The sequence below is a fragment of the Agelaius tricolor genome, unplaced genomic scaffold (genome assembly GCF_023055355.1).
Source record: "Agelaius tricolor isolate 1412-34295 unplaced genomic scaffold, bAgeTri1.0.p SCAF_46, whole genome shotgun sequence".
Classification (NCBI taxonomy): Eukaryota; Metazoa; Chordata; class Aves; order Passeriformes; family Icteridae; genus Agelaius; species Agelaius tricolor.
In genome coordinates, this window is record NW_027269306.1 from 1,735,940 (window position 1) to 1,756,415 (window position 20,476).

General features: G+C 44.6%; 2 protein-coding genes across 4 annotated transcripts in view; one reads left to right on the plus strand and one right to left on the minus strand.

The window, feature by feature from the left end:
* Window positions 1-3,843, plus strand: part of CSTF3 (cleavage stimulation factor subunit 3) — a 48,079-nt gene extending 44,236 nt beyond the window's left edge. The window contains exons 18-21 of the mRNA XM_071455295.1: window positions 1,363-1,516; window positions 1,901-1,995; window positions 2,125-2,185; window positions 3,133-3,843. Of these exons, the coding sequence (XP_071311396.1) occupies window positions 1,363-1,516; window positions 1,901-1,995; window positions 2,125-2,185; window positions 3,133-3,335 (513 nt within the window). The 3' untranslated portion in view covers window positions 3,336-3,843. The remainder of the gene's footprint in view (window positions 1-1,362; window positions 1,517-1,900; window positions 1,996-2,124; window positions 2,186-3,132) is intronic.
* TCP11L1 (t-complex 11 like 1) lies at window positions 3,841-19,046 on the minus strand. Of its 3 annotated transcripts, none has more exons than XM_071455297.1 (10): window positions 18,892-19,046; window positions 15,082-15,247; window positions 12,780-12,912; window positions 11,439-11,559; window positions 10,536-10,756; window positions 9,345-9,481; window positions 8,714-8,907; window positions 8,227-8,408; window positions 7,358-7,530; window positions 3,841-7,149 (listed from the first exon to the last, which is right to left on the minus strand). In XM_071455297.1, exons 2-10 carry the CDS (start codon window positions 15,233-15,235, stop codon window positions 6,914-6,916), a joined length of 1,551 nt encoding a protein of 516 aa, XP_071311398.1. In that variant the 5' UTR covers window positions 15,236-15,247; window positions 18,892-19,046; the 3' UTR covers window positions 3,841-6,913. The 3 variants fall into 3 exon arrangements, with proteins under 3 accessions (XP_071311398.1, XP_071311399.1, XP_071311400.1); XM_071455298.1 differs by lacking the exon at window positions 18,892-19,046 and adding an exon at window positions 16,470-16,651; XM_071455299.1 differs by lacking the exon at window positions 18,892-19,046 and having other exon boundaries at window positions 12,780-12,908; window positions 15,082-15,221.
* Window positions 19,047-20,476: the final 1,430 nt, after the last annotated feature.

A 20,476-nucleotide genomic window follows, 5' to 3' on the forward strand; every position in this document is an offset into this window, starting at 1 on the left:
AGTCCTTCCCCTTGCTAGAAAAGCAGGTAAAATAGGCTTCCTCCTCCTCCTCCTCCTCCTGGTCTCATTGGGCAGTAAAGTGCCAGAGGCCAAGGGCAGAAAGGAGCCAGGACCATCAGTACCAGCTGCAATTTTGGGTATTCCTGGTTATGTCCCATCTTCCCATGGAAAGGTCAGTGTGTTAATGCCATCACCTTGCAGCTACAGGCCTCCACATCTGAGCTCCTTCAAAAACCAGAGTTCTGTGGGAAATTCGTAGGATCAGGTCACCTGTATGAAATATGGCTGGCTGTCCTTCTGCTCTGAGGTGGCAGAGCTCCCCTGACTTCACTGGGAACTGCATCAAAGCCCAATGCTGCAGTGCCAGTGTTTCTTGGGAATGGCTGAGGAAAGCTCTTGGCAGGGAGCAGTGGTGCCTCTTTTTTCAGTTTTTGCTGCCATGTGGAGTTCAAAGTCTAGGCCAGACCCCTGTATCTGGTGGTCTCCTGTTTGGTTTCTAACCACATGTATTATTTCTGTCATTTAACACTTTGGGGAATCATAAGAACAGAACAGGATGTTGGTGTACAATTTTTAAAGGCTGCCAGAGAAGTAGAAACAGCTGATTGCCATTTGCATGGACAGGAAGAGACCCCTCAATCCGTGCTTCTAAAACAGCTTCCACTTTCTTCTTACATGTATGAAAATAATGTATGAAAAATACAGATGCCATCAAAGTTAACAAAGTAGCTGCATTGTTGACCATCACAGAGCTCTAAAATAATCTGATAGGTGGAAATCAGATTCACATTGAGCCACTGAATACTGTTCTTTGAATACAGTGGGGGCAAAGTTATTTTGAGGTTAGATGTGAGCTTACAAACAAGTACATTTTGCTAAGTGCATGCAGGGCAGTGTGTACCTAAGATGGTGCAGTCCTTCTGCTTGGAACATGCCAAAACATAATCCTGTTTGAACTGATGCTTTGCATGCCTGCTGACTGCCTTATGCTTTACTTCTTTTCCAGCTAAAGCAATCTAGGAATGAAATGAGGGAGAAATGATAGCTGTGAAGGCCTAGTGGTCTGCACCTGTTCACCTAAATCCTCTTAACCTAAAAAAGGAGCCACTCCAAAATGACAAACACACGTTCAGGAACAGAAACAAGTGTTTCCATCCCAATCCATTCCATTGGGTCACTGTAGGATTAAAATCTTTAATGAAACCATGCAAGTTTTGCCCAGATGGTCTTGTGAGAGGCCATCTGAGATGATAATGAAGACAAAGTGAGAAAAAGCAACTGGTGCAGAGCGAGGTTTTGTTCTGTAATTGAAGCTAGCAATGTGATCCTGCCAAGTTCACACTCTCTAATTGGCTTTCACAGGATGTCTCCCGTGCCAAGCTAGCAGCAATAATTCCAGACCCTGTGGTTGCACCTTCCATCGTGCCTGTCCTCAAGGATGAAGTAGACAGGAAACCTGAATATCCCAAACCAGACACCCAGCAGATGATTCCATTTCAGCCAAGACACTTAGCACGTAAGTCAGGCTTTGGGGAGTGGTTGTGTTTCACCTGTGGTGAGTTAGGAACCTGGCTCTTCAGCCTAATCAGAGGTTTTCCTACTCCTCAGCCATCTAAACCTGTACTTAACTCTCAGGCTGTCATTTCACTGGCTTGCCAAAGGCACATGTGTTTTAATTAATGCCAAGGTCACATGGAAATAAGTACAAGGAGTTTGGGGTCTGGTAAATGGTAATAAGCTGTTACACACATCACAGAGCAGATGGCTGAGTGAACAGTGTGGAATTAGTAGAGGCAAAAGGGACAAGGTACTAATTATTTGTATCAAATAGCAATGCAGTGCAAAAGCAGCTCTGGCACAGCTGTCCTGCTCTGGATTCACCCAGCTTTTCTCCCCACAGCTCCAGGTTTACATCCTGTCCCAGGCGGGGTATTTCCTGTTCCACCAGCAGCTGTAGTTCTCATGAAGCTCCTGCCACCTCCTATTTGTTTTCAGGTTTGTTTTAAAGAACTCTGAACATTTCAAAAAGCTGTGGAAGACATTCTGTCATGACAGAACCACAGTGTGTATCACTCTATTGAAAATAACCTTCTAAACTTTTTTTTCCCTTTGGTAACAAATCAGGGTCCCTTTGTTCAAGTGGATGAGCTCATGGAGATATTCAGAAGATGCAAACTGCCAGACAGTAAGTTACTTGTCCTCTCTGGAGGCTGTGCTAGTGCTGCATGAGACTTGGGTTTACATATGGATATTTCTGTCTAAAACCCAGACCTCATTTACAGATTGTAATTAGTGTTTGAGAGCAGGGGAGATTGCACTGGAATCTGCATAGAGATGTTTGCACTTTTACCTGGAGGGAGGCAACAAAAAGTCAAAAAACTGCACATCACCCACATCACCAGCTGCTCTTTAATATGTTGGTGGTATCAACTGAAATAAAGAAATTAATATTTTGAGAATACTCTTTAAAGGCAGCATTTCCAGCAGCATTGCAGCTGCAACATGAAATTACAAATCTGCAGCATGGTGAGGGATAACTCTGAGTGCACGTTGCTGCAGGGCCTGGGCACAAGCTGCAGGCAGCTTTCTCAGCTCCTGCAAAGAAGGGAAGGAGGGTTCTGGAACAGAGAAACAGCACAGATCCTACAGCAGATGATAATATGCTACTCTTCACCCTCCTTGTTAGTTTAAGGAAAAAAATTATCATCGAGAAAGAAATGTAGGATTTAATTTCTTTGAGTGAAACTAAAATATCTATTTAAATTAGACAGGGTATTTTTGAGGCTTCCTCTGTTGAGAAGCAGAAACTGACTTGCTCTGCAGCCTCTCTGGTGAATCATGAACTAGTTACCCTGATTCCCAAAAGGCCTTCCTGTTTTATTGCAGCTCTCAAATGACCTCAATTCCTGTGTAAAGGGAGGGCTTGAGCTGGAGCAGCAGCATTTCCTTTGTAACTGGTGCTCACCCCAGCTCAGAGTTTCAGACAGCCAAGGCTTAATATTTATAAAACAGGGCAGGAAAAGTGTCTCATGCTGCAGAAGTGTCCCCAGGGTGTCTGTGGGTGTCCCTGCTGGGGTGCTGGGCAGGGTCTGAGTTCCCCCCCTGAGTGGCTCTGTGTGTCTCTCCCTGAAGCTGTTGACGAAGCCGTACGGATAATCACGGGCGGCCTGCCTGAGATAGCTGTGGAAGGCAATGGACCTGTGGAAAACAACACCATTCTCAACAAGGCTGTGAAGAGATCACATGAGGATTCTGATGATGATGAGGAGAAAGGATCTGTAGTTCCCCCTGTACATGACATTTACAGAGCACGACAGCAAAAGAGAATCCGGTGAAACAAGTTTGGAGTTCTGCTGTGACAGACAAAGACTTGCATTGAATCAGTCTCTTAAAAGTCAAGCATTTAAAAGGGACAGCTGCAAACAAAAAAATCCTTGAACATGGTTTTGTTACTGTGGTGCCTCTTCTCCCATATGGTTCTTGATCTGAAAACAGCCCGAACAACCTTAGAATGTGCTCTGAACAAAACTCGGTTTTCAAAACCAAAAGTGCAAAATGTCAAAACTGTATTTTGTTCTTCGAGGGTGTACACATCTACCACTTGAACTCTTGTGGGTTTTCAACAGTTTTATTTTAAAAACTGGATGGCTTATACTTGTGAAGCATTTTTAATTCACATTTTCTGGAAAACAGTTGTTCTCAGTTTGTTCATGTAGTGTCCTGCCTTATTGTTCGTTTTTATTTATGGCAGAATGTAAGGAATCTGTTTTGTAGTTGAAAATTTAAAAATAAAACGACAACAAAAGACCATTCCTTTAAAATAAAAGGATATCCATAACATCATGCCTCATTCTGATTTTATTCAAACACAACAAGGTACTTCTTAAATATTACTCAGCCACTTCAAAAGCAATGCTAATTATACCATCACAGGAAATTGATCAGAGCATACATATTAGAATGGAGCTTGGTTTCCATTTTCTAGAGGATACAGCACACTTTGGCTTGTAATTCCAGGACTGTTTGAAGAAGACAGCATTGTAAGACTAACTCAGTTCAGTGTGGGTAGTCCAGGAGCACTGGCTCACACAGCCTGGTCCTGGATACCTGCGCTGCTCTTCCATGTAATGTACAAAGCTAAATGTTAATAATCAGCTACATTGTTGCACTTGTTATCTTCAAACAAGCTAAAGAAACACTATGTGAGCTTTCCAAGCAGTTTCTATGCCTACTTCAGCTTTTAATTTGGAATTGGCTGTGATAAGATTGATAAGATCCTAAGAACCCCTTGGACTAGAGGGCAGTCGGAGCCTGGGGCAGATGAGAGCCATTCCCAGCACAGCTGCCCCAGGGCCCCTCTCCCAGGGCAAGGGGGAAGCAGCACCTGCCCCTAGAGATGGGGCTGGCTTTGGCCATCCTGGAATGCCCTCCTTGCTTTGCCACTCAAATTGCAATTCCCTGTTTCTTTTAGAGAGGATATAGAGATCCTTAAACAACCTGGGAGAATCATTACCTTGCACTTGTGGGAAATTATTGCAGTTCCTTTAGGTCTTTCCTGTTGGAAGGCCCCCAGCACCTGTGCCAGGGGCATTTGTTCCTTCTGTGTGGGCCCTGGAGGTGAGAGTGGAGCCAGGTGAGTACTGCACTGTTCCCTCATTCTAGGATCTTCCTGCTACACAAAGGCTTAGGATCAAAGCCATCCTGTGAGGACCCTGACCCCTGAATCCCAGCCCTGGGAGCAGCCATCTCCTCAGTGAGGGTTTTATCCACTGCTAGAGCAGTGCCCTGCACCCTGCCATCAGTCACACACCTCTCAAGGGCTTTTCTTTGTCCCACCAAGATGCTCCTCCCCACACCCTCGAGCTGGTCCTGTACCTCACCTAACCCTGTGCCTCTAAAGGCAGCTCCTAGGCAGGACTAATGATAAAACAACAGCAGCAATTTCTAACCTGTGCAGCTCTCTCTCATTTAGGAAAATGGAAACAGCTGTGCCTTGGTTCTCTATCCTGGTGCTAACTCCAGCAGTGATGGCTCTGGTAGCTCACTGAGGGAGTTGGTGCAGCTGCAGAGCTTTAGGCTGTGATGTGAGCAGAGCCTGCTCTAATAGCAAAGCCCATCAAGCTGAGGCAGCAGCCTTGAAGGCCTCTGTAGAATCCTTTGCTGATCCAAACAGTGAAATAGACCCTGCTCAGAACCCTTTTTTTTCTGGCTAACCAACCTCATTTTTGAGTTCTCAAAGAAGGATTCAAAGATAGACATTCATTTGGCCAAGAGAAAAATCCCTTGTCTGAGCTGATGAACTCTCACAGGGTTTTGCTGGGTTTTTCCCTTGTGGAAGGGGCTTTGTAATGAATGACAAAAGATTTGGTTTAGAGTTGCATAGGCAAATATAGAAAAAAAGGTCTTATTTCTTCCATCCCCCTCCAAACACAAAGTTGGTGCAGCTTTATCCACACTGGCATTCAAAGGAAACTGGAAAGGGAAGCATCAACAGTGGATCATAATCAAGTGCTTCTGCAAGCTCTGTTTGGCTGATTCCTACATAAACCTGCCTGTTGGCAATACAAGGGCCCTTCACTCATTTATTTCACCTACCTTGTTTATTTTCAAGACAGCACGTTCTGGCTTGGACAACCTCATACTTGGGCCACTTACTGTGAGTAACTACAAACTTTGCTTTCACAAAACCATCAAATATTGATTACTGTAATACACAGTTGTGCTCAATCAGAGGAAAATTTCACTTACCTCCCAGCTGAGCCTGAGATTGCAATGTAAGATCACTGGGCTCTTCTCCTCTATACAACATGTAGCTTATTAAATTCGAGACCTACAAATATTCTAAGTTTCAAGAACACATCTAGAAAGTGAAAAAAATCTACTAAAATATTCCCTGTATATTCAAACTAACATCAAACCATTCACCTCTCACAGTACATTAAAATCACTTATACTGCCCACAGTGCTCTGCACATGATATTTTTGAAGACATGATTGAATATGCAACCATCCCCTGTTGTAGTTTTTAAAAAAGCCCCAAATTTTCAACCTAAAGTTTCACACACTTTAAATCCACCTTCTGCAAATGAGAATATACTTTAAAATTAGTATTTCACCTAAAAAGGAGTAAATTACTAGCAAAAAAAAAAAAGGTAAGAAATGCCACTTTTATCAAAATGTTTTAGCTCTGCCCTTTCTGAAATCTTTACAAGATATAAATACAGCTGCAATCTATAAGATTGCCACCTCTGGGAGTACTGTACATAGCAGAGGACAGTTACCCAATAACCAGAAAATTTGCTACAAAAATATATTATGTTTTGTAACATCTGCAGGTAAACAGCAAAAAAATGCTATTAAAATGCAGTAAAATACAGAAAAAACTAGTAAGCCTACCATACTCACCATAATGTTACAGTAAAGTGCTGCTTGGCTTGGTGTTTTGTCTGGTAAAGTTCATCTTTAGAATTTTAGCTTAATTAATTCTTTAAAGTAAGATTTTTTTAAAAAAACCAAATCACCCCTTCTGGGAAGAACCATTGCTAATCAGCTCTGGATAAATTAAACTAAGTTCACTGTAAATTAAGAGTTAAATGCCCTAAAATGAGCCACTTAAATACAAAGTTTGGTTCTTAAACTCGCCCTACCTATCACCAGCTCAAAAAAATCTAAAAATTGCAGCCAGAAAACTCCTATGATATCCCCTTCCCCAGGTTGCATAATTATATTAGAAATGCATCTCTCATCTTTTACCTCAGAACCCTTTTGGCATCTCCTCTGCTTCCCTCACCAGTCAGCAATCGTGGGTTAAAAGGAACCAGTATTTACACGGAAAGCTGTTTTCCTAGACAAATATTGGTACAAGTTTTATTTAATAGCTGACAATACTGTAGTGATAGCACACAGACTGGTTTTATGATTCTTCTGACTTCCCTACAATTTGGGATTCTTCCTTAGTCAGTATTTTGCCAAGGACTGCATCATAGTAAGGGCTGAAGACCATTCTGTTGTAGTTGACAAGACGAATGTACTTGGCAGCAATCTCCTCCAGCTCCCTCTGAATAGGGCCTAATCCTCCAGGAATGGCAGGCAATGATTTCTGGTGACTGGATGCAAGATAATTCTCCAGAAACTTTTGAATTCGAGAATCTGGAAAAAAAGGGGTTTGGTTTGTTTGCAGAAGAGATGGTGAATTAGAAACAGCATCACCTCATGTGAAATGCAACAAGCCTGAACATGGTCAGCAAGTTGGAAAGACAACATGGAAACAACGTGGAAACAGCAGGGAAAGAGGAGCCCTGCACATCCCCAGCCCCAGCTCCACAGAGAGGCAGAGCAGAGCACTCTCCAGACCTACCTATGAGCTTGGAGATGGAGTTATCTGGGCTGGCCACTGCCTGGATCTGCCCCTTCAGCACAGCCTCTCTCTCAGCTGAGAACGGGGTAAAGCCATGCTGGGAAAGGCAGCTGTTCACCTCAGCACACACCTTCTCACCCACAGTGGCCAGGGATTCCTTCAGGTTAAAGGAGCTAGAAAACATGAGGTACAGCACAACTGTATTAGTTACGCACTGTTTTCCCACTTTTTAAAAATAAATAATTCAATTAGAGTTGTCTTACTTATCAAATGTAGTGGGAAAAGCACAATGCAGATAAAGCCAATTATAAAGATTAATCCAATTATATATATGAAAAATAAAGCTGAGATCTAAAGCAAGGAAGTAGGAGAACATTCAAGACTTCGAGCCTGAACAATCCATACACGTAAGAGCTGACTTTCTGCCTGAGGACAGCTCTGACTAAAGCAAAACCTGGAGGTGTAATCACTGACTCTGCAGGCAGCTCACTGTGCCACACTCAAATGCCTCTTCCAAGTGGGAAACAAATCTTGCTCTCCTGTAAAAAAGCTTCCATGGAATGAACTTCACTAGCTCCATAGATTTTTATCTCCCAGGTTTTTGGGGAGCCTGGCCCAAACTCTGAGCAGGGGCAGCTGCTGGCACTCTCCTGTGCCAGCCTGGCACCATGAAAAACACAAAGTTTGTACAAACCATGAAAGAGCAGATTAAGAAAAGAAAGCTCTGTGTGAGTTAGCTGAAGAAAAACTGGACTCATAGAAAAACTGCATTTCCTGCAGTCCCCAGCCAGAAAGTGGCTTAAGCTGCTCATTTCCCAGGGTGCCAGGAGAGCTGCAGCTGCCCTGAGAGCAGGATGTGCTGTACTCACGGGAGATGCATTCCTGTCAGCAGCACCTTGACGATGGTTTTGATCCGCTCTGCAAACCCAGGCACGTCGATGAGCGCTGGGCCTGCTGCACTGAACGTGACCAGCAGCACTGTCCCCACCACCAGCAGCTGCTCCAGCTCCAGCTGCATCTCCAGGAAACGTGTCTGGTCCATCAGCAGCGTCTGCAGGGAGGGAGGGAGGGAGCCAGCAGAGCAGGGAGTCAGTCTGCAGGGCTGGGAAGGGTCAGCAAAGGGCCAGGGAACAGCAGGCCAGCAACAGGAGCACAGTGAGAGGCACTGGCTCCTCTCCCCCAGCTAAGCAGGTTTCAGCACTGGGGGACAAGTTAGAGCTGCCCCATCTCCCAGTCAGACATCAATGGTTTAGCACTGTATGTGTTGCCAGGCTACAAATCCCAACAGCTTCTGCTGTGTGCTGGGAACAGAGGAGTGGAACAAGCACAGAACCAATGTCTCTGTTAAATACCTACTTCTGGAAAAGGCCTGTTCACGTGATCCCACTTCAGAAGCTTCAGATAGGCCTGATTTTGTACAGCAGTGAAGCACAAGGCAGAAGCTCCACCAGTGGCACCATCATTACAGTGGGGAGGCAACATTTCATGTCCCAGCTTTGCAAGATCATCTGCTGCTTCTTGCAACCACTTTGTGACAAGGTCTAAAGAATCTGGAAGAGCAGGGGAAAAAAACATTTGTTGAGAAAATTCCTTTTCGCAGTTAGGTTCTTCCACCAATAATTTCCAAACAATCCCATCAGTTACTATGACTAATGCCCATGATATCAGGTATGACATGCATTTCATTTATTGCATCAAGCAGAACATCTAAAACAAAACCACACAGCTACAGGAAATCAGAGGTGAGATGATGCTGGGTAATCATGCCCTACACTGTACTGAAATTAAACTGAATATACCAAGGGCACAACTATTGTTCTGGCAGGCTTTTTCTAACCACAGTTTTGGGGCACAAGCCCAAAAATGTCATTTACCATATGAATTCTAGAACTTATAAAAATATCTGAGTTCTTTTCATGATCTACAAGCAAAGACACGCAATTTACTGGGAGGTCAGAGGGGAAGAAAGAAAGGAACAAAGTCATACTTGGCTGTTTCTCAAGAAACTCCTGAAACTTCTTTCTTTCATATTCAGCAGACTGCTGCATTAATTTTGGCCTAATACTACTGACAGCGAAGTTTGCCATATCCATTTTCATTAGGTCTAATACAGAGAAAATTGCTCTAAACAAACAAACAGAAAAAGTTATTCAAGGCTGCAGATGTTTCAGAGGTGCTGTTTACAAGATTTATTACAGGTTGTCTAAAGAAAGAGCAAAAACATGCATGGGAAACAGTAACAGCTTAACAATTTCAGAGCATGAGACAGAGAAAGCTGGAGCAAGCATGTACATGCATGCATGTGCCTCTTCCAAGTGGGAAACAAATCTTGCTCTCCTGTAAAAAAGCTTCCATGGAATGAACTTCACTAGCTCCATAGATTTTATCTCCCAGGATATGCAGTATTGTATATGAAAAGATATCTGGGTTTCCAAAAGATATCTGGTTTTCCTTGCATGCCATGGCTGTTGGCAGCCTGGAAAGCCAACCTCAGTGGGAAGTGAATAATCAGATCCAAGGGGCAAAAAAGAAAAAAACAAATAAACAAATACCAAAGAAAAACACCTTCATTTCAAAGCAACCTAATTCCTGCTGGCAATATTTCTGCTAAGTCAATCCTGAACTCCTGGAAGCTTTTCAGATTAGAAAACACCAAGGTTAATGAAGCTTCTCCCAACTGCTGAGACCTTGAGCTGTTCCACTGGGAACATGGTGGCAAAGCAGAAGCCTGGATGCTCCCAGATGTGGAACACACACTCCCTTTAGAACTGACAGGGAATTCCACAGGGACTGGGGTAAAGAGAGCTCCAGCTGGGAGGAAAGGACAAACTGGAAACCAGTAATGCTTTCCCCCTAAGCCCCTGTGTGCTTTTTTCACCTTCTGCTGTTGACATTCAATTCTGATACAAAGTGATTATTCATCTGCTACCTTACAGCTTATTTGCATTTGACATTTAAGCAAATGTCCTTCAGTGACATGCAGGAGCCAGACAAATACTCCAACTCACCAGATCAGAGATGGCCCTTGTTTATGACTCCTAGAGCATCTCTCCCCTTCACACCCACAGCTACATCCTTTTCCCTATTACTCTTTTCTTTCTAGGAGTTTAAGTTGCCCCCTCCACTTCTAAAATTATTGAAGGGACTCTGAACAGGACTAATAAATACATTTCAGTACCTGAAAAGAGGAACTATTTCATGAATATCTTTCAGTTTCTTAATGTCTTCATCTCGAGCTGGCGCACAGAGAGTCCCCATCATCCCAATAACAAATTTGACCAACTTAGAAATGTCAAGGGCCCCATTCTCTGCCTCCTGTTTTATCAAATCCAGGTCAAGAACTTCAGTAATCTGGCTTCTCAGTCTAGTATGACCAGGCAACAAGAACGACAGAAGACTCTGAAATGGAAAGTTAACAGTGCATTAGTTCTACATCAAAGACTACAAGGATCCAAACAGTTACTGAATCACCTCTCACAGAATTATAGAATCATAAAATGGTTTGGGTCAGGAGAGACCTTAAAGACCACCTAGTTCCAAAAGCCTGCCAGGGGCAGGGTCACCCCCCACTAAACCAGTTTGCTTAATGCCCCCTCCAGCCTGGCCTCGAACACTACCAGGGATTCTTATCTAAACAATAAATAATTGATTTTTTTCTTTTTAAACCAACCACTCACCAACTCCAAGTGTTTCACCTCGCACTGTGTGATACTGAAGTCACTAAGTGGCAAACCCTCTGTGGCTCAGATCACACTTCAGACTGTTGTGCTTGGTTTTATCAGCCCAGTGTTGGAGCATCTCACTGACTCCATAACTAATTCCAGTGCCATAACATGCAGGAAGCTTGCAATTATGGAACTGGTATTGTTTACCTGCTAATCACCTTACATGGTTTTGCATTTGGTTTTATATTCAAATTTCTCCTCTAGGATTATACAGCTTGTATATGTTCACAGTGATACAGTAATGAAAAAGAAGAAGAGGATTTTTTATGAAAAGCTAGACTCCAACCACTTTTGCTCATTCCTATCAGTGCAGCTACTCAAATTCAATCATTTCCCTTCATACCACATCATCTTACCTCTTTAATTTCTCCCAATAACTTAATTGCATGATCATACGTTGGGGGATCTTCCTTCAGCTGAGCTTCCAGACAATCCCAGAAAGCTTTATGCACAATATCTCTGACTTTCTTCTCTAAGCTGTGAATAAACATGTTAAAAAGAATGATACTGGTCTCTGCACCACCTTACAAAGATAACCTGCAGCTCCTGAAGCACAGCATGTAATAAAATCAATATAATGTAGTAGTAATGATATGATGACTAACAGAGATCCATCATTTAAAGTTACTCAGAAAAGCAAGAAAAACTGGACACAGGATTTGGAATGGTTTATGTCCTAATACAAGGTTACACACCAGCAAAGTTGGCTACAAAGTAAAACCCTTCAAAGTATTTATCACATGTTACATCTAGAAAACTGGACCAAAACAAAAATAGCAAAAATTACATTTTGTCTTCAAAAGACCAGTATTCATGTTCCTTTTAAAGGCCCCACTAATTAAAATCAACTCCACTATTCAAAATTCAGTAGTAAACCTAACAGAAATTAAGTAATTTCCCTGACACAAAATCTTGGGTTTCACTACAAAAGTATTGCACCTGCTCTGAGATAAGGGCTCAGATCAGTTTGTATACAAAAAATAAATGAATTCCACTGCTTCAGTACCAATTCCTAATTCAAAATAGTGACAGTTCCTGTTCACACCAGGTGTAACTTCAACACTGGCCCCAGTGGAGACCAAGTTCCCTCCATGAAATATGCACCCCCTGTCCCAAATCAAGCCAGGAGGCTGTCAGCCACACCTCACTGTGTGTGAGAGAGAGAAAAACAGAATATGAAGCTTCCTCTGCTCTCCCTCTCCCCCCTCAGCAGGGCACACAATTACTGCAGACTCACACAGGGAAGGAACGGCTTCCAACTTGAAAGGAGCAACCTAATAAAACACAGGAATCTCTTCCCAAAATATCCCTGAAGAAACAGACAGGAAAAGCTAAAATAACCAGTTTCCTCTTACTCCCACAAGCAATGAAAGCTCAAAACTTGCTAAAAGCACTACCTACATCTGCAGCCAGCCTGGGGTACTGGGAAGGCTGCAGCCTCTGAGTCCTGGGACAAGGGGACACAACAGAAACCACAGCACTCTGGGGTTTGCAACACGCATCTCCAATTAATCCAAGAGGTTCTCCTTTCACACACACACATCTGGGGAAGCAGAACTGCACAGTTACCACCTTCTTCTTATATTCTTTCCTACTTCCTCCCAGGCAAGGCACCAGCCAGAGCCTTTACCTGAACCCCCAGAGCTGCTCTGCATTCTACAAACACAATTTTATTTAGTATTTGGTACCAACCTTACCTGTGTTCTGGCAATTCAGCTGGCTTTATCTGGAAGTCTCCATTCACCACAATTTCATGTGCCAGTGCCATGTTGGTGACTCCCTTTGCTGTCTCCATGAGCTCTTCTATGGACACAGGCCGAGAGGGACTGGCTGCAAATCAATTACACTGTCAGACAGCTCTCAACAAAAGCCTGCAGAAAGAGTCTTTTGGACCCTTTCCACCTTATTGACAGTACACAGGGTCAAATGACAGCATCAGCTGAAGATTTTTTTCCTTTTCTTCCCTTCCTTTTCCCTCTGGTGGATGACACAGGTTTGGAGTATTTCAGAAAACGAAGGAGTGGATCCAGGTTGATATTCTGGGCTCAGTATGTCAATTGCTTCTACCAAGCTCTTTAAAAACCACCTCCAAACAAAACCCCCCACACAAACCAATATTTCTTTAGGATGGCTTAGTAGCATCTTGGAATCTTTCTCCACGTTGTAGGAAGAAATAATTACAAACAGCAGTGTTTTCACCATACTACTTCCACAAGCATTGTGCAGATATTGCCATTTCAGTTTTACATTTTCCAAGGAAGTGATTTCATCATTAAAGCAGTCAACAAACAATCACCATCACTGTTAAGCAGCAGCACACCAGTAGCTAATTATTCTCACTACTTCCAATGCAAATGGCACTCCTCCAAACACTTTTTTTTCCCCCCAGAGGCCATTACTCAAACAACAGAGAACAGCAGCAGTGGCAGCACCAATGCTTAAGAGCTGTTCCCCTGGCAGGCATTTGGGAGTGAGCAGGATGGGCCAGCAGCCTCAGACTGGGCCCTGGGTTAGTGACAGGGTTGGTGCCCTGATGGATCCATTCCAATCTGTAGTTCATTCACTTCAGCTACAGTCCAGGCACATAGGAGCAACATGCTAATCCCAAAAGGAAAAGAAACCAAGCAGGGATCTCCATTTCTCCCTGAGAAATGTTTCAGGCAAGCTATGATCATCTCATTTGATAGTCCATGTTGATTGGACTTAAGTAATTACACAGAAAAGATCTTTCAAAAGGAAGTGTCCATCACTTGTCTGCCATGCAGAGCTTTTCTGAGTTCATACAGCTGGGTTCCAGTGTGCTTGTTTTTCATCAATATCTTGCTCTTTTCATGCTGCCCTCCTAAATCCTTATTTTCTTCTGCTTGGAGCTCAACCTGGCATAGTGACTCTGGGAACACAGCAAGGATTGATATTCTGAGAAGAACCAGCAGACAGCAAAGTTCACAGTGCTCTTGTACAGGTGCCAAATGACTTCACTCCAGCACTGGGGGCTCTAAGAGCTAAGACAATTTCATTGGCCAAAGATTGCTCCTAAATCACATCACTTCATTGGCATACCTGCTCCCTTACAGGAGGGAGGGGTTTGAGATCAAACCACCTCTTTGTGCTACAGTGCAGTGCTAGACTGTGCCATGCTTTGTCCTTCCTCATGTTCAGAGCCTCTCTCCATACAAACACCCCATTTCCCACCAGGCAACCAGCAAGGCATGGGAACAGAAACTCCCTCAGAACATCTCCTCTGAGTAACACCACACTGAACACAACCAAAAAATAAAAAGAATGCAACAAACAAAATGTTACTCCCTACAGAAATACAGAAGCCTGGGCACTTCTGCTTCTTTGAATTGAATCCCTGGAGCCAAAAAACTTCCCCTTGGTTTTATCTACAGATATGCCAGAAATATTGGCTCCCATATTGCATCCAGGCCTTCATGTTAAAAGCAGAATGGCAATGAAAAATATGCCTTAGGAAAAATATGCAATCCTGCTTATATGGAAGTAGTAATAGGATTAAATATACAACTTTCCATCTATCTTGTGAGGGGGCTGACAGGACATCCCTTTGTTGATAACAGCCTTTTCTGCCCTGCAGTGGAACAGAGGCTGCAGCAATGCAGAAGGTTCAGCTGATAAGGCAAACAGCAGAGTCAGTTTAGCTGGAACACACTGGGGTGGTGTTCATCCATTCCAAGAGCACAAACACGCCAGGATATTTAGGATATATCACCAGGATATTTAGGATACATGTGGCTCAGAGCAATGTGGTCATTGTGTACAATTAAGAAAATGTACACGCTGTGTGTACAATTAGGGAAATAAAAAGAAAACCTGGATGAAAGTGTTACAGTTTCAAGGCATAACATCAAGAGTCCCACTGTATTTAACTGCAAGCCAGCCCAACTTGCACAGAATGCTATAAAACACTAGGATTTCCCCCAACAACAATGACAGAATTTAGGGGTTTTTTGGGGTATTTCATAAAGCAGTTTTGCTTACACTTGGGTGTATCATCTCTGTGGGACCCTGGAGCACTCTGTCGTATTCTTTTCCGGACAGACTGATCCGAGTTGTCCAAGCTCTCCTCCTCATCCTCCTCCAAAGCATTCAACTTTTCTCCACTTGAATTTAGTTTGTCAGGATTCTGAGACATTTTCAGTTGGTTCTTTACAAAAAGAAAAAAAATATGAAAAAGGGAATGAATAAGCATTTTCTGACATGGCTGAGAGGGTAAACATAACCAAGAGTCCTCTTGATTAAGAAAAAGAATTAAGAATGAAAGAATTCTTATGAGGAGTTATATGATGTCATCCCCATAATGACAGGGGACCTGGACTCAGTGACTCACTTCCCATCTTCCACAAAATGGGATGCTTTCAACACAGCTACCATTTATTTAATCTGCAGTCCCAGTCAGTTCTCAAAAATCTCAAACTGTTCCCTTGCCATAATGATACAGAGGAGAGAAAAATATACTGTTTTCTTTCCTAGCACTGCTTTTGAGAGAACAACAAAAAACACCTTCAGAACAACGCCACAAACATGTTTTACAAAATATTATGAGGCAACATTTCCTTACTACACAGCAATAAATCTTCCTGAACATAACATATCCCTGAACTATGGTCTGCCCCAACTGCTCACAGCTTAAAAACTTCCCTCTGAGCCATCCAAAAGCATTAAGAAGCAGCAAAAGAACTAGAAAGAAATTAATATATAATTCTATTCCCATATTTTCATTACATTTAAGAGTCCTGATTTATGCATAAAATATCACAGTTGTTTGGGTTTTTTAATTAAGACAGTAAAGAATAGCTTTTGTAATTAAAATCTTGGTTTATTAGACATTACATATTAAAGGATATTTATATCACATTGCAGACACCTGCAGGGTGCCCAAAGTTACACTGAAAAAATTACCATAGAAAACCAAGTCTCACCTGGTTCCTTATTTTCACTTATTTCATTCTCAGATTTCCCTAGAATGTCATTTCTACATCCACCATTGAAAACTATCACACAGGAAGCTGCTGCTCAGGCTTTAATTTAACAGAAATCTCTCAGAGAGCATATGATGTCTCTAAATTAAATAACTTAGATGTTCTGTGAAGTGGGAGTCTGGAAGAGCCTGCTTTCAAAATAAAAGAAAGCTCCTGGAAAAATAACAACTTCCTCTTTCTCCTAGTGCATCACCATCCCCACTTTCACATTTTGAAATAAACCAAGTTCTCAGCAAGAGAAAGTCTCCAGAGGCACCTCATAGCCACTGAGACAAAATATAGCATCAAAAACTACCCTGAAGAGGATGCAGCAGAAGCAAGCAACAGTGTAGAAATATAAAATGCAGCACTGAGATTTATTTTCATACAACAGCTGTAATAACCAACCCCGCTCCACCAGTGCTTGAATTGATTGCACAGTGTGATTCCTCAGGACAGCTGGAAAGCTCAGGGCATGTAAGGAACAGCTTTGCTCTACAGCAATGACTCAGGATCATCATCTTGCTCGATGCATGAGAGACAACAGCATGCAACACATTGCCCACAGCACTGTGTCATTTCTATTTTAGAAGAGAAAACAGCATGAGAAGCTTGGGATGAATAACACAGGAGAGCACCCTTGGCACACAGGCATCAGTACAGGTACTGTTAGACTCACTCCACCTCTAGATGGAGGATGAGGAGCTCTGTTAATACAAGGGCTGTTCACAGAAAAGAGCAGAGCAACCACTGCAATATCAAATATAAAATAGCACTGGTTAAAGAGAGAGAGAGAGAGAAACCTGTTGTTGAATTTGACTAGGATAAAAGCATTATCAAAAGGCTTCCACACTCATTCCAGACGAGATGGTTGTTCTTCCCATCCATTTCTTCCACAAAGCATCCTCCCGAAGTCAAATCTGAACCACAAAGATGACTCAACCGAGCCCCACTTAAGTCCTTCATGCACACAACTCCTAGTGCCTTGCAATCTCTCACTGCACTTTATCCTCACTACTCTGAGAAAAGCAGAGAAAAACAAAAAATCTCATAGAGGGGAAGCTGAGGTTTGACTTCAGCTGCTTGAGGACTCACAGAAGATAAATGACAGGGACAAGATCATCAGTCTGATGATTCCTAGCCCCAGCTTTGCCCAGTAGGCCATCATTCCTACCATGCACACTACACCCTGAAGTGTTGCCTTCCAGAAAATGGCAGCTCAAGAGCCACAGTTTCCAACCTGGCCCAAATTTCATTTAATTACCATTTGTTTCAGAAAAATCCTATTTCAGCTACGGAGGGCAGGTATTAGAACTCCTGGGCCATTCTACCAAATGACTGCTCAGCAGCTGATGTAAACAGGCACACTTGCTGGTTTAGTTGTTTAGTTTGCAGTAGTCTGCTCTTTTCTGATGGATTACTGCTATTATTGCCAGAACACATCTAGAACATATCCTCTTTCCACTGGCTAAATAAGCTTGACAATACCTCTTCCAGAAGCATGACTGTCATCCCTTCTTTCACAGAAACAATTCCAACTCTTAACAGAGCAAACTCTACTTCTTGCTACTTCCCTTGCATTTATTTTTAATGAGAACAGAAACGCAAGAAGAAAAACACAACAAATTGAAATCTAAACAAAACATTTTCCACAGCTTCATTTCATTACAGCTCCTCAAACCATGTGATGGGCACCTGCACGAAATAAACCTCACTGTGCTGTGCTGGAGCACACACAGGGTGGGCATGAAATAAACCTCACTGTGCTGCCCTGGAGCACACACAGGATGGGCATGAAATAAACCTCACTGTGCTGCCCTGGAGCATACACAGGATGGGCATGAAATAAACCTCACTGTGCTGCTCTGGAGCACACACAGGGTGGGCATGAAATAAACTTCACTGTGCTGCCCTGGAGGACACACAGGGTGGGCATGAAATAAACTTCACTGTGCTGCACTGGAGCACACATAGGGTTGGCATGAAATAAACTTCACTGTGCTGCTCTGGAGCACACATAGGGTTGGCATGAAATAAACTTCACCGTGCTGCTCTGGAGCACACACAGGGTGGGCATGAAATAAACTTCACTGTGCTGCTCTGGAGCACACACAGGGTGGGCATGAAATAAACTTCACTGTGCTGCTCTGGAGCACACACAGGGTGGACATGAAATAAACCTCACTGTGCTGCCCTGGAGCACACACAGGGTTGGAGCAGCAGCTCCCGGCTCCCAGCGCTGTCCCCACCGTCTGAGGCAGCCCTGAGCCCCGGCCCAGCACTCCCGGCTCTTTCCCCAGGCGCTGAACTCTTCCCTTCCCTCGGTTCCCATGCCACACCACAGCTGCTTTCCCTCATAACCCGCTGGCAGGCAAGCCGCAGCCTGTCCGCCGTCCCCAGCTGAAGGGATGCTGCGGAACCCCGCTGTTTCCTCCGCCGCCGATCCCGTGTGAGGCCCTGCCAGCCCATCCCTACCGACAGCTCGCACGGCACCGTCCCCATCCCCACCGGCCCTGCAGCAGCGCCGCCGCTCCCGCCACGTTTTCCCTTCGCAAGACCCGGGAGCCCCGCGGTTCATCAATGGGCGAAGGGGGAGAACGAGCCCGGGGGGCCGTGGGTTGCCGGGCCGAACGGGGGAGATGCGGTGCTGGGGCCGAGCCGGCCCGGGGCCCCGGCGCTGCGCTGCCCGGCCGGGCCCGGAGCCTCCGCGCCGCCCGCTCGGCGCTGCCGGGCCCGGGCCCTGCCCGCTGCCCCCGGCCCCGCCGCCGCCCTCAGCCCCGGGCCGCCCTCAGCCCCGGGCCACCCTCCGCCCCGGGCCGCTCCGCCTTACCGCCCTCGGAGCAGCCGCCGCGGCCGCCGGCTCGGACGGGCCCGGCCCCTCCTGCGGCCGCGGAGCGGGGCTGGGCCGGCGCCGCAGCCCCAGCGCTGGGCGGGCCGCGGCAGCTCCGGGGCGGAGCGAGGGCCCCGCGGCGGAGCGGCTGAGGGGGAGCTGCCCGGCGCCGGGGCACGAACGGCGCTGAGGAGCGGGTCCCGAGCCCAGGCAGAGCCCCGCGCAGCCCGACATCGATGGGTGGATGGATAGATCGGGGTCTGCCCCACCACACAGGGGTGGTTCAGATCAAACCCCCAGCAACCCGGGAACGCGGTCCTGCATTGTCCTTGCTGTCCTTATACAGGTCACAGAGTGACCGCCAGTTCCTCCACAGAGGAGGCTGAGGTACTCAGATTCCCTTCATCACCCCGAAAAGAGCAAGGAGCGTGCTGACCCTGCCCTGTGCCCACCTTTGAGTGCCCGGGCTGCTTTTCCGCAGCCCGACCCAACTTGGCACCGGGGCCGGCCCGGTGAGTCCCAGGGCAGGGGATCCGTGACTGGGGATTCCGTGACTCGGGGTTCCAGCAGGCGATGCCCACCGGCAGCAGCTCATTTCCCAGACAGGAATCTCATCCTCCTGACCGAGAATGTTACAGCAGGCAGCAGGTGGAAAGGGAAAATAATTCTGCTGAAGAGCAAACCAATCCAACACCACCACTAATTTAGGATTTCCACTCCCACATTTTAAAGACAATTTTTCTGAGGCATCCATAATAAAAACGTTTCAGTCAAAACTAAGAACTATAACTACTATAAAGACTTGTGCTTCCCTGCTAGGTTTCAGGAACTGATTATTTTTAGAAGTCCTTTCTAATTAACCAGAAGAAGCTTTTGACATTTTTGTCTTCCATCCCCCATCAGGACACAGTAAAACATTGTCCTGTTGCACACCAAGTCCTTCAGCTCCATTTCAGAGAAACACTCTGGCCCCTGGCAGCAGACACCAGTAATCACTGAAGCATTAGTTAGTGAGACATGAGAGTGACAGAAGATGATGCTTTTTAAGAACAGCTCACCACATGTGTCTGGAATAGTTATTACTACTTTGTTATCATAATTAAATTAGTTTTTGCTCCTAAATAAAAGAACAGAGCTCAACACTTTAAACTGAACAAAACTTAGTTGGTATTTTTTTTTCCAACAGCAGCTGTAATGAAGTTTTGGTGATATCATTCTAAAGATAACTCCACAAGAGTCAAAATTAGATATCTGATCATGTTAGAGATATATATACACACATGTGATTGCAGTTGCCTGAGTTGCAAATCTTGGTATTTCCACTGTAGACTAGCCATGAAGAAGAAATGCCACAGGAAAAGCCAAAGGCCCTTCATTTGCTCCAGCACTTTTCTAATTACAGCTGGTGCCATCAGTAAGAGTTACAGACAGAGCAAAACCCTGCAGGGATGAAGATAACCAGCCACTGACAGTACATCCTGTGGCAACCAAAGCCAGACTGACTTAAAAATCCAGACTGCCTTTACCACCCCAGGAGAGCCAATTCCTCACTATGGTGCCATTTGAGCTTAAAGCAGCACAGCAA